The sequence below is a fragment of the Zootoca vivipara genome, chromosome 5 (assembly GCF_965207765.1).
Source record: "Zootoca vivipara chromosome 5, rZooViv2.hap1.1, whole genome shotgun sequence".
NCBI classification, from domain to species: domain Eukaryota; kingdom Metazoa; phylum Chordata; class Lepidosauria; order Squamata; family Lacertidae; genus Zootoca; species Zootoca vivipara.
The window spans coordinates 36583228-36596555 of NC_142588.1; the positions used below are offsets into that span (position 1 = coordinate 36583228).

At 45.9% G+C, this 13328-nt stretch overlaps 1 protein-coding gene across 4 annotated transcripts in view; it reads right to left on the minus strand.

The window, feature by feature from the left end:
* Positions 1–12783, minus strand: part of INPP5A (inositol polyphosphate-5-phosphatase A) — a 235040-nt gene extending 222257 nt beyond the window's left edge. For 2 of the 4 annotated variants that reach the window (XM_035137835.3, XM_088670395.1), the window contains exon 1: positions 11923–12783. In XM_035137835.3, coding sequence (XP_034993726.1) covers positions 11923–11997 — 75 coding nt within the window. In that variant the 5' untranslated portion in view covers positions 11998–12783. The remainder of the gene's footprint in view (positions 1–11922) is intronic. The other 2 variants (XM_088670393.1, XM_088670394.1) reach the window with 1 other exon arrangement.
* Between the last annotated feature and the right edge of the window lie 545 nt (positions 12784–13328).

Here is a 13328-nt window from a genome sequence, read left to right on the forward strand (position 1 = left end):
CACACACACACACACACACACACACACACACACACACGTCCACGGAAATCTGCAACATGCTTATGGCCTACTGACAAAAAACAACTGACAGTCCACATTAACAGAGCAGCTTCATAACAGCTCCAAGTCTGGCACCATGAATTTTCCCCCCACCCCATCAGTAGTAAGAACTGAGGAAGTAAAAATCATGTTGTTCAGATGTTGTTGGGTACAACTCTCATCAGTCTCAGTCAGCAGAGCCAATGGTCAAGAATGGTAAGAATTTTAGTCCTACACAAGGGGGAAAGAGTGTGCTCTCCTTAACAAAAAAGGACCATAGAGAAAGCAAGGATAAAATGTTCAAAGGAGAGTTGCAAATATACAAATAGATAATGAACATTCCATTAAACAAAATCAAGGCTACAAACACATATTAATACAAAATACTGTTTGTACATTTGTCCCTTTGAGCATTTTGTCCTTCTCATCTGAAGGATACCACATTGGCTAACCCTGACAAAGAATTTTACCTCAAAGATGCACGTCTTCTATTTAACATTCAGAACAAGGCCCTTCCTTTTTTTTCATCTGAACCAACTGTGCAATTTTTTTTTTAGAAGTGCAACATCTTCATTAGCAAGTCACACCAGAGCACTGGTGTTAGTACTTGCTTCAAGCCATATTTGAGTTTCCTTTTAGCTCCTGCCGTTTTTGCCAACTTCTCAATTAAGGCAACACCCCCAAAATTATTCACTGTTGAATTTCACCAGAAAGAAGCAACAAATGCAAAAAAAAAATTGAAATGAAATGGTGGGATAACAGACTAAGACACATCAGCAAATAACGTTGTGTGCAAGCAACGCAGAGACTAATCCTCGGGCATTTCAGCTATTAAATAAAATTACAGTAATGGGGGTGGGGGCAGGGCCACAAGAGGGAAGCAAGCCAAAAGCCAGCACAGATAACAGGCTTTTTAAAAACCCAATAACATATGTCTAATACGAAGTAAAGTTTACTTTGCCAGACGTTCCTATGGGAAAATCAGTTTTGCGGTTCCCATGGGGATTGCGAGATCTCTAAAATTAGGCAGCATGCCGCAATGAAGTAGAAGAGGAGGTCTGTAAGGGGAACCTGGATTTCAGTATCCCAAATGACTTACAGTTCGCAAACATGGCTGAAAATGAGGTGGTGACGGCTCATTTTATAAAAGAAAAACAACTAACGTCCACAAAGATTCTTGATCTTAAAAAAAAAACTCTACGAATTAACTGTATGAGGCTAGTTCAAGCCTTTGGCAGGGATGCACAGAGACTGCACCAATCCAGTATCCACTTGAGATTTCTAAATGTGATACTTTGACATGCGAGTAATAATACAGTAATTATTATTATTATTAATGTGCCTTTTCTATCAGCTTCAACTAGTAGCCCAGCTGCACCCCTGTCTAGACACAGAGAGCCTAACGTCTGTTGTAACTTCTAGGTAGAATTACTGCACTTATTTTTATTTGCGGGGGGCAGCTATTCCTGATGTCCTATGGTTTCTCCACAATGTTTGAGATGTTTGGGAAAGGTACACAGGTTTGCCTATGAATTCACTCTGCGTTATTAAGTTGGGCAAACTTATGAAAAACAGAACAGTGGAACAGGAATCTCTCTTCCCCTATACAACTGCTGCAGCAAAAAGCTGCAGTGTCAGCCACAAAGGTTTCTTCTCTGGATCTTAAACCCAGATTATTTCAGCCCGAGGTATTACTCAGGGTCCTTGCTGCTTCTGTACCCCCCCAGACAGCAGCCGGATACATGTACAGTATATGTATGAGAAGGCTTATGCCATGCACTTTGGAATTGGAAGCTACCCAAACCACCTTTCTATCCCTAAATGCACAGAGCCTCACCCTCTTAAGAGATGGAAACTAAGCAAGAACCAAGCAGCTTGGGTTCAGAGGGCAATGCTGATCTGGCAAAAGAAGGAAGGGAAGGAAAGGAAAATGGTTCAAACAGGACCAGTTATAAATCACTGCCAATAATTTTGTATGTGGATTGATTGCATAATTTTGACTTATGAACATAAGCCCTTGGATAGCCCTTCCTGCTGCCAGGGAATAGTGGGGGTGAGGCTGGCATGCTGGTCACACAGATTTGCCAGACTGCACTTTTCAGGTGTCAAAAGCAGACTATTATCACATGCCCGTGTCTGTACATCACGTTGCTGTTGAAAGCACAAAGTAACTCTTCAACCAGCTGACAACTCTAGTCAACAGCTCCCGTTAAAGTCATCAGTAGCTTTCTTCATTGCATGAATGAAGGCTGCAGGGCAGCTATTTCTCTCCCTCTCTCACGCGCTGGAGGAATGTTGCATCTATAGACTGTACAGATGCCCTCCCCACATGGCAAGCAGCACTGTCAGATAAATGCAGAAGCAACCACACTCCTTATAACTGCTCCAATGCACCCCCGTTACTGCCGCACAACACACCACGAATACCACACACAGGCCAATGGGGGGGGGGGGAGTTCTCCAGCTACTGCAAGAACCACTGAGTTCAGGCCCCAAAGACCACAAGGCCACCCACAGAAGGTTTCAAGGGGAAGTTGAAACTCAAAACAAACAGCAAAGTGGCATGTTTTTTCTCATCACTAGTACAGATCCTTTAAAACAAGTGTGCACACTTGTGTTTTCCTTTCTGGTCACCCAGATGCAATTCTTAACCATCACAACAAGCAACCAGGGAAGCAGCTATTTACAAGACTGTTGAACACCTAACAACTCACTGGGCCACGATAGATAAGAATGTAGAAGCACTCATATTTCAATATGGATAGTTACTGAGCAGTCCAGTGTTATAAAGTGTGTGGTGGGTGGGTGTAAGCATCACACTAATGATTGGCATATTCTCCCTTTTTCAAAAATTCACCCCGCCTTAAAAAACGAACACAGTTCAATTTGGAAAATAGATTTTTGGACAAATTTTGAACTATTTTTCTGTATGCAAATGTCACCTGGTTGGTGGCTAATAACAGTGTTCTGAATGCTGCTCAAACCCTGCCAGCCCTACTTTTTGTCAGGCAAGGCTTCCAGGTAATGATCCAGTACGTTTCACAAGGATCAGTGGCCAAGCTGTACCAGCTACATCTTTGTTAGGGAACTTACAGGTAAAGGCTAGGAAACAGGTGGGAGACTCCCATGAATGGGACTCGTGTACATACATACACACACACACACAGATGTAAGCTAGATCTGTGTGTGCAGTGAATACAGAGAAAGACTCAGAATGACAAAGAGATAGATTCAAGGTGAGTGAACAGATGGCTTAGAATGGTCTTCTCTAAACTGGCATATTCCAGCTGTTTTGGATTACAACACCCATCATCCCTTGACCATTGGACAATGCTGGCTGGGACTGATGGGCAATGAAGTCAACTGAGGGCACCAGCTTGGGGAATGCTAATGGGGCACAGGTGTCTCACTCATGTGAGGCGGTGGATCTTCTGCTTGTAGAAGTGGTGAAGCCGCTGCACTGTATATTTGTAAATAAACTCAAGGCAGTCTCTACTAGCCAGGCCTCCTTCCAAAGGAAGCCAATCCCAGATAAACTAGCCATGCCTCCAAAAATTCTGACCGGTCAGAGAAATGGGAAGCACACAGCAATTTCCTTAGAATATCGGCAACAATACAGGAGTCATGCAGAAGACAATTTAAATACCCAAGCATTCTTGACTGCATATGCCTTTCATGCACATGAGGTGACAAAACATAGCTACACACACACGCGATAGGCTCAATCATGCAGCTGGCAAGATCTATGCATATAATAAAATGCCAAGGCTTGTGATCCATGACCAGGTACACAAACATAGCAGGTTTAGTGGAGCATAGGGCAGACGAAGCCACCAACCCAGAACTCAAAAGATCAAGTGGGGCTACCTTGGAAGGTGACTCGAAAACTACAACTAATCCAGAATGCGGCAGCTAGACTGGTGACTGGGAGCGGCCGCCGAGACCACATAACACCGGTCTTGAAAGATCTACATTGGCTCCCAGTACGTTTCCGAGTACAATTCAAAGTGTTGGTGCTGACCTTGAAAGCCCTAAATGGCCTCGGTCCAGTATACCTGAAGGAGCGTCTCCACCTCCATCATTCTGCCCGGACACTGAGGTCCAGCACCGAGGGCCTTCTGGCGGTTCCCTTGTTGCGAGAAGCCAAGTTGCCTTCTCGGTGGTGGCGCCTGCCCTGTGGAACGCCCTCCCAACAGATGTCAAAGAGGAAAACAACTACCAGACTTTTAGAAGACATCTGAAGGCAGCCCTGTTCAGGGAGGGCTTTTAATGTTTAATAGACTACTGTGTTTTATTTTTCTGTTGGAAGCCACCCAGAGTGGCTGGGGAAACCCAGCCAGATGGGCAGGCTATAAATAATAAATTATTATTATTATTATTATTATTATTATTATTATTATTATTATTATTATTGCTAGGATCAGCAGATTGAAGGACCATGGTCCTTCCTTTACAAATCCCCTATCACTGAAAAACAATAACTTGATCGTCTCTTTCTCCAGCCCCACCCTGAGATCTTCTCGGCCAGCAGCATTAAAAACATGCTAAAGCAATTGATACATATAGTTTTGGACATCAATCACCCGATATGCAAACAGAATAAGCTAAAGGAGTTTAGTCTTCCTGTTGTATTTTTCATTTGCTACAATTTCTTTTCCCACCCATCCCAGATAGGAAAACATCATAATTGTTTTGACGTTCCTCCAGTTTGCTTGCTTGCTTGCTTGTTTGTTTGTTTTGAAACTTCAGAAAACAGGGTGTAGAAAACACATAGCAAGGTCAGAATGAAGACGATATAATGTACCAGACAGTGTTTCTCCATAAACAAATTGCTAACCAGTATGAAATGACACCAGTATGAAATGTTCTCGAAGCTACGAACATGCGTTTGACCAAACTGCGGGAGGCAGTGCAAGACAGGAGTGCCTGGCGTGCTATGGTCCATGGGGTCACGAAGAGTCGGACACGACTAAACGACTAAACAAACAAACAAAAAATGAAATGCCACAAGGAAAGGCACCTCTCTACACAATGCTAGGGTATGTGTGGAAATAATCATTTTATAGCAGCAGACTAAAAAAAAAATCAGTTAAGCAACAACTTTAAAAACCTAAAAAAGACGGGCCTAATCCTATATTTGAGTTCTGCTAGCTGAGGGGCTTAAGGATTTGGTTGAAGCACCGCTACATTGGCAGACTGTCTTCTGCTGCAGCTGAGCAGTTAGAGAACTGTCCTGTTATGTGTTTGTGTCATATAGAAGCTCCATGTCACTGGTTTTTTGCTTTGTTGCTTTTTGTCACCTGACCCTTCCCCTCTGTTGCTTAACAAGAGTATTTTCTTCCCAGGGAGTAGGGCCTTGAAGGACTTGCCAAAATGTTGCCCCAGGCTAGGAGCAGCCCATAGATTCCTACTCCAAGCATGGAAGTTTGCACCACTAAATCAGACTCTTCAAAATCAAGGAAGCCTCTGAATGAAGACATGTGTAAACTCGTGACTCAAAGCCAATGGGGGACCTACATTTGGGGGGCCCTGGAGCTTGAACTGTTATGGGGGGCCCTTCACAACCAACAACAAGGTCTGATAACCACTGTTATCTTTTCCAATAGGGTTGTTCCATGACAGATCACCCCCACACACACACACACACACACTACTACTACTACTACTACTAAGTCTCAGATTTTGCTTTAAATTGAGAGCGCATCAAGCAAAACAGGTAGATGCAAATGACTGGCTAGCATAACTTTCACCTGTCTCTCTCCTACAAACCTAGAGGCATCATAATCTGACAGCGCTTAGTTTAGTTAGGACAAGAGAAAACAGTTGGCAGTTTTACAGCTCAGGATGTATGTAAATGGGCACAGAAGCCATCCTGTGTGTCACTATTTTGATGCTTGTTTGCATCAACCATGGGAATAAACAAAAAAGCAAGGCAAACAAGCACATCCTCAGTTCAGCAATATTCCAATACGAAAACAGATTAGATAACAAAACCAAACTCAAATGATGATTATGGTAATCAAAACCATATTGTAAACAAAATCAGGAAGAGGGGGGAAATGTATTTTCAATCAGATCTCTTAAATGTTCACATCCACCAATAGTGGTTCCTCATTTGTAAGTGCAACCACTTATCATAATCTCGGGGTCAAATACATAATAGATTCTTTTTCCCGCTCCAAGTAATAGGAAACAAGCAAAGTACCATAGTCATCTGCTAGTTTATAAATGTCAAACCTCAGAGCTTAAGACCTCGAAACAAGTCATATTTCACTTCATAAAGTAATGTTTCTTAATAATTGTCACAATTCCAGATTTTTGACCGCTCAATTTCCAAGCCTTGATTCCAACAGCAACAAGCTCTAGCGAAGAAGGGGGAGTAATCTAGAAATGTTCAGACTACTTTATATCCCTACCCAACGCTGAACTTCATGCAGCTGCTTTAGGCTGAACTTATTCTCCATATTCTACACACACAGAGGCAATGTCCTGTTTTAGGTACATATGAGCATCACTGAACAGGCATGCAAAGGGTTCCTCTGGGCTGACAGTATTTTGTGGGAAGGATTCACATGTGCACCGGAAAATTTAAGTGGATTAAGAAACTCTGTTTGGCCAGCATAACAAATCCATTTTTTTTATTAAAAAAAACCCACCCTGCAGACCTTTTTTTAGTTAGGAAAGTGATGAGGAAATGTACCGTGAAGCAAGGGATTGACAAATGACCAACATAAAGACTTATAAACACCCTGTAAATAAATCAGAACCGTTGTGTGCACTCCTCACCCAACAAATCAGAATGAACGCTCAATAAAGACCAGACATAATCTAACAGGCTGTCTGGGGAGCCTGGCAAATGCATACGTTTTTACTCAGATATGCACAAGATACCCATTTTAGAACACAGCTTCAATCCTATACAGTACAGTATACACTTTCCTAGACGTATGCCCCATTGACCACCAAGACTTGCTGGTACTTCTTAAACCTATGCAGCTTGGGACCCTCATACCTACGGGACCGCCTCGTGGAGGACCCTAAGGTCCACAAACAATATTTTTGAGATCCCGAGCCATAAGGTGGCTAGATTGGCCTCAACTAAGGCCAGGGCCTTTTCAGTATTGGCCCCTACTTGGTGGAATGCTTTCTCAAAGGAGACCAGGGCCCTGTGGGAATTAAAATCTTTCCGCAGGGCCTGCAAGACGGAGCTGTTCCGCCTGGCCTTTGGGCTGGACTCAGTCTGACCACTATGTTTTTCCTCCCTTATGGTTTTGATTTGGGCCATTTTAAAATTAGGCTATATTTTAAAAAAATAAATAAATCTGGATTGTATTTTAATCCGCATTTTAATTGATTGTTTTCTTTCTTTTACGTTTTCTTGTGATCATGTTAATGTCAGCCGCCCTGAGCCCGTCTCTAGCTGGGGAGGGTGGTGTATCAATAAAAATGTAATAATAATAATAATAATAATAATAATAATAATAATAATAATAATAATAAAGGAAATTGTACATCTCCAAACACACATTACTTAAGTGATGCATGAGAGGTGGGTACACCCAGAGGGTTGGGCTACGGGTCAGTGTTGGCTTTGGGTTGAAAAGTGTCAGCCACCCATGGGAGGTACCACCTCCAACCCACAGGAACCAGCTCCAGATGGACCATGCCGCAAGGGTGCTGCAGAAGAGAACCCAGCATGTTTTCTCCAATTCTAACGCAGCTAGCAAATTACACATCCAAGGAAAAGTGGAACTTGGTTCCCGGTCTCTGTGTGCCATTATAAATTACTGGAGACACACCAAGAAGCAGCTCTTAAGAACAGTCAGCAGGGATTGTATACCTAGAGGCATTCAGACTGGGTTCAGCAAGCCAGGAATTACCAGGCTTCTAGATAACGATGGGAACAGCATGTTCTTGGGCAATGAAAACTTTCTAGTCAATCTACAGGCCCCACTAAAGAAGCTAAACACTCCTCAGACCAATCGTTATTTCCCTCAGTTGTCTGGACTCTTTCATTCTCAGTCATGTACACTCCTCATTTAGAATTCTTCTTCTTTCTTGGAAGAATATAAATTAATCTTGACTCTGATTTCAGAGGCATTTCTGTAAGGATTGACACCTGGAAAGTCCTGCACTGAATTTGGGCCTATTGCTAGAAAAACTGCTCATTCAGTACTAAATTGTAGGGTGGGGAGAGAAAATGGACTGGTTTCACTTCAATAGTTTGCCAGATTCATTTACATCTGATAAAAGTAATTGGGGTGGATTACTACCCCACTTCAAATGCTGTGCTGATCCATAATCCATTTCTACTCTGGATTTGGCACCAGATTTTTTGGGGGTGGGGTGGGGTGCAGGGGGGGACTATAGTGGAATATAGTCCAAGTTTAGCACCATAAGTTTTCTCTGTGCTAGTTGCTTTCATTAAAAAAATCTGTTTGCAAATAATGCTGAAGTAATGCACTATATTCCACTATACTGTAGTTCCAGAACTGGCTTTTCTATTGTGTGACAGCTGAAAGGCAACATGGAAATTAAGAGTTAGAGAAACACCATTAAAATGGAAACGTCATTGCCATGTGAATGCAGCCTAAGTAAATCAAACAAACATTGCTGCCTACCTTTTTTAAACTAAATCTTGTAACTTTTAGGTAAACAGATTTTGGCCTAACAAAGCTTAATCTGGCATTTTCACATCAACATGTGAGAAAGTATCTTGAGAATTTTATAAATAAATAGCACATTGTATACAGTTGAGCTGCAGTATATTTCATAACAAACCGAAGGAAGAACTGTTTTTACACAATGCATAGTTTAACTTAGGATGTGCTGAGGGCTACTGCCTTAGAGCCCTTGAAAGACATCGAGTGATCCAGACTCAACTGAAATAATCATTAACAGACCCATTAGCCATGATTGAGACAGGGGAGAGCTGTTGTATTAATGTCCCACATGGAGACTTCCCAAAGGCATCTGGGAAGTCCACTACTTGGAAACAGGCCTCTCCTCCTCCCCCCCCCCCCACTTTATGTGGGATGTTCTGCAGGAATTTTTTGTTCTTTCATGGGAGAATGAATGAAGCCAATAGAAGCTCCCAGTCCTCAGGCTTCAAAGCATTTGGAGCGCCTGACTGAAAAGGCACTAAACTGCATAACAGTCTGAGAAAAGATTACTGGCAGATCCACACCACACCATTTATTTAAACCACATCTGACCCCCCACATTAAAAGCACATGGCTCTCCACACCCCCACACCCCGAGAATCCCAGGAAATAGTTTTTTAATGGTTCTATGAATTGTACCTCTGAGTGGGAAAACTACAACTCCCAGGATTCTTTGGGAGAGGTCATGTGCTTTAAGTGTATGGTGTGGACCTGTCCTAAGTAAGTAGTGCATGTGTTATTACAAAGCATCACGTGATTCCACTACAGTCTCAGGCCTAGAAAACACGCAAAGCTCCTATGGAGAACCTCTAACCCCCAAGTATTGTAAGTGCTGCAGTACGGTAGGTCAGTGTAATAAAGGAGGCAACGAAGACCCCTAAAATGTGAACAGCCACCTAAATTCAATGCAACCATTCCATTTACACTGAAGTAATGCAACACCTTAAACTAATCTGGAGAAATGGCATTAAAAACTAAAACTGCTATCCTTTACCCAAATATCTAGAACAAGATATTAAGCAAGGTTATGATAACATCCAGGACCAGGACCAGGACCAGGGTTCACATCCAGGACCAGGATAAAGGTAAAGGCAAAGGTATCCCTGACCAGTTGTGACCGACTCTGGGATTGCGGCGTTCATCTCACGTTATTGGCCGAGGGAGCCGGCGTACAGCTACAACTTAATAATTGGGGTTGAAACACCAATCATTCTTGGTTTGCAAGTTACTTCAAATTATATCAAGATAACAACTCAGAATGCCCAGATATGGAAGAGATGTTTTTGACCAACAGAAATACAAGATTTCTTTCTTTCTTTCCTGGGTACAGTGGAAAAATGATTATAAATAGGGCTAGCACACTGGAGGAATTGATACACACACCCATCACAATTAACATTATTTTTGCACCTGCTGTTCCCTGCAAAAACAAAACAAAGATAGAATAGGAAAGAAAAACAAACAGTATATATCCCTTTGTACTGAAGTTTGCAATTAGCAGCCACTTCTCTCATTGGCACACAAACCTTTTTATGAAGCCATCTCTCTGCTAATTAACCTATCCCTTCTTCCCTGCTCTCCCTTCCCCACCTTTTATTTTTGGCACTGGGCATTTGAAATATTTACAGTATCTGGGGAAAGTGACTTTTTTTTAGCAGTTCCAACCAACTTTTTTTTAAAAAAAAAGCATAACCTTCTTTCAACTAAGACATAGCTTAACTTTTTTCATTTCCAGAAAAACTTTTAACAACAAAAAAAGCACATTTTCCTACAATTGAGAGTGCAAATCTGGTTATAGATAGTGCACACATTTACACTGTTGTGGTCATACCTTCTCTCATTCCCCCAAAGCTCCAAGGTTTCAAAACCTGGCCCAGTCTGTCAAGACAGCAAGATGCAGTTCCCAAAGAAAAGGCAGTTTGCACAACTTCCTTTATATAGCACTTGTTCACACTGGGCGATTAGCACAACCCAAATCGGTTACTATGTGCAGGGTGGGGGGGCAATCACAGATGTCCCTCCACCGATATTAATTTGTGTCTCCGCAACTCACTTTGGCACATAATGTTATTTCAGAGCGCTCAGCTGGTAGAGCACGAGACTTTTGATCTTAAGGGTCCTGGGTTCAAGTCCCGTGTTGGGCAAAAGAGCCCCGCATTGCAGGAGGGTTGAACAAGGTGCTCCCTTCCGATACTATGCTTCTATGATGGTCATTACTTTAGGGCTTTCCTCCGTACCTAGTTCCACACATCTAATTCTTCCGCCAGATCATATATCTGAGGACCACCGGCCCTGCTCACGTGTAATACAAACCGCCTCTAAGCAAGTTTTGCAGCGAAACCACAACAAGAAGCTGTTGGAACCAAGACGCTGCACAAGTACCTATGGGCAACCCGGCTGCAGAAAGGATGCACCAATTAAAAGGGTAACGACGCCGGGGGTTTAAGTGCCTGGGAGATGGAAGGTCCTGCGACCCCCCCCAATCCCCCCTCCGCCAATCCACCCACCCCGAAGCGGCGGGCGGCTGCCCCCAGCTATGGAACAGAGAGGGAAAACTTTGCCGAGGACTGCGGGCCCGGCCCTCTCGCCGTCCCCAAGCGCCTCCCCAAGCCCGGCTTCCTGAAGAGCGCCGAAGGGGCCGGGCGGGGCGGAGCGGCCGCGCCGGGTCAGCCAGGCTAGGTGCGCTCTTGGGGAGGCGGCGCGAACCGCCTCAGTCCTTCTCCGCTTCCTGAGCGGGGCGGCCCAAAGGGAATCCCCAGTCTGACGTGCAAGGCGTCAATCCCCAGAGCTGGTACGCAGGCAGCGGCTCCGGCTTGGCAGGGCTAAGCAGCCGCTGCCCTCCAACCGCCCATGGGGCGGGAGCGCGCGGGGCTTTCTCCTCGCAAGTCGACGCTGGGAAGCCGACACTCGAAGGGCGCTAGGACCTGGAGAAAAGCCACGCCGGGCTCAACCCCGACCTCCTCCCCTTCCCCACCCCCCCACCCCGCTTCCGAGCCACCAAGGAAGTAGGCAGGCTGGCGCGGTCATGGTCGCCAGCCACTCCGGCAGCGATGCCCCAGTAGGGAGAAAGAGAGACACAGACCCACCATTGCCCAAAGCAGCCAATGTGCACGAATGCCTTCATCTGCAGCAAGTGAAGATCGGGCCCCACCTGCCCGCGCGGCGCTTGCGAGGGGCCCCCCACTCCCGACCCGGATGCCTCGCCAGCCCCGCTACTCACATCGTCGAACAAGGATCCCACGTTGGCCGTCACGAGCAAGATCCCGGTGTTGGCGGCAGTCCCTTTCATCGCCATGATCCTGGCCTAAATAGTTTCTCTGTGTGCGCGCGTGTGTATATATTTAAATAGACGACGAAGCAGCACCCCACCTCCAAATTGCACAGAAATAATCACGGGCAGGGAGGCCAACGGGCTGTGCACTCCGCCGGCGGGGGGAGGAGGGGAGTCCGAGGGAAGTTCGCCCAAGTTCTCGCTTTGGGTGGGCTTCTGCAAAGGGGCTTCCCGCGCCTTACGCGCCGGCTGGCGGCGCCCCAGCGGAGGGAGGAGACCCTCGCACTTCTCCCGCCGGGGGCAGCAGGGGCGCCGGCATCCGGGCTGAGCGCCCTGTCTCAGGGTGGCCGGGTGATCCCCCACCCCGCCCGCGCTGGCTGGCTGGTTCCCTCCTCGCTGCTGCTGTTGCTGCTGCAGCCGCCTCGTCGGGCAGGAGGGGAAAGCGGACTTCGATCTTAAATCGCCCCCTTCGCAGCCATTCGGCTCCGGCTGGGAAAGTTCCTCCTGCCGCTGGCGCTGGCCGTTGCTGCTGCCGGATCCTTGTGCATGGCAAAGCCCTCCAGTAATACAAAGGAAACTCTTCAGCGGAGGGAGGAAGGAAGGAAGAAAGGAAGGGAAGCAAGCAAAGGGGGCAGTGCCCGGCGGCGGCGTCCTCGCTTCCAGGGGGGCAGCAGCCCAGGCAAAGGAACCGCTCGATGCAGCCGGAGAAGCCACCCCTCCTCTTCCTCCTCGTCCTCCTCTTCCCAGCCTTTGCCTGCAATAACAGAAAGAGGAGCAGCAGCCGCGACGACTAGATCTCTGCACTCCTCTGACGTCACGGGCCTGACACGGCTCGTCTTAAAAGGGCAACGGCGCTCCGCTAGAGCGGCTCGACCGAGCAGTCCCCAGCCACAGGCTTCTCTTCTTCGACGTGGAGTGGGGGGCGACAGTAATGTGCTTCGAGTGCAGGGGGTTGCGAGGAGAGGGAGAGGTTGGCCTGCGGTTGCTTTTGCTGCACTGAAGTGGGGTGTGTGTGTCTGTGTCTGTGTGTAATCGGCGGAGGGTTTCTTCAGCTTCGCGCCTTCGGAAGAGGCAGCGAATTACGCAACTCTCGCGGCTGTGGAACTCAACTGGCTTCTGCAACGCCGGGTCGGATGTGTTTAACGCATTGAACCTTTCCATACGCTCGTGTGCTTTTGAATGCCAGGTGAAACTTATCTGCCACCCGTTCTACTAACTAGCGTTTCAACGCATTTTTTCCCTCCGTGTGAATCTACATAATATTAACTTGGCCTTCTGCGTCTTATACTAAAGTCGAGAAGAAAAACCACCGTGCTATTTCGACGTTAGTACAGCACTCCGTTAAAAAAAGAGAT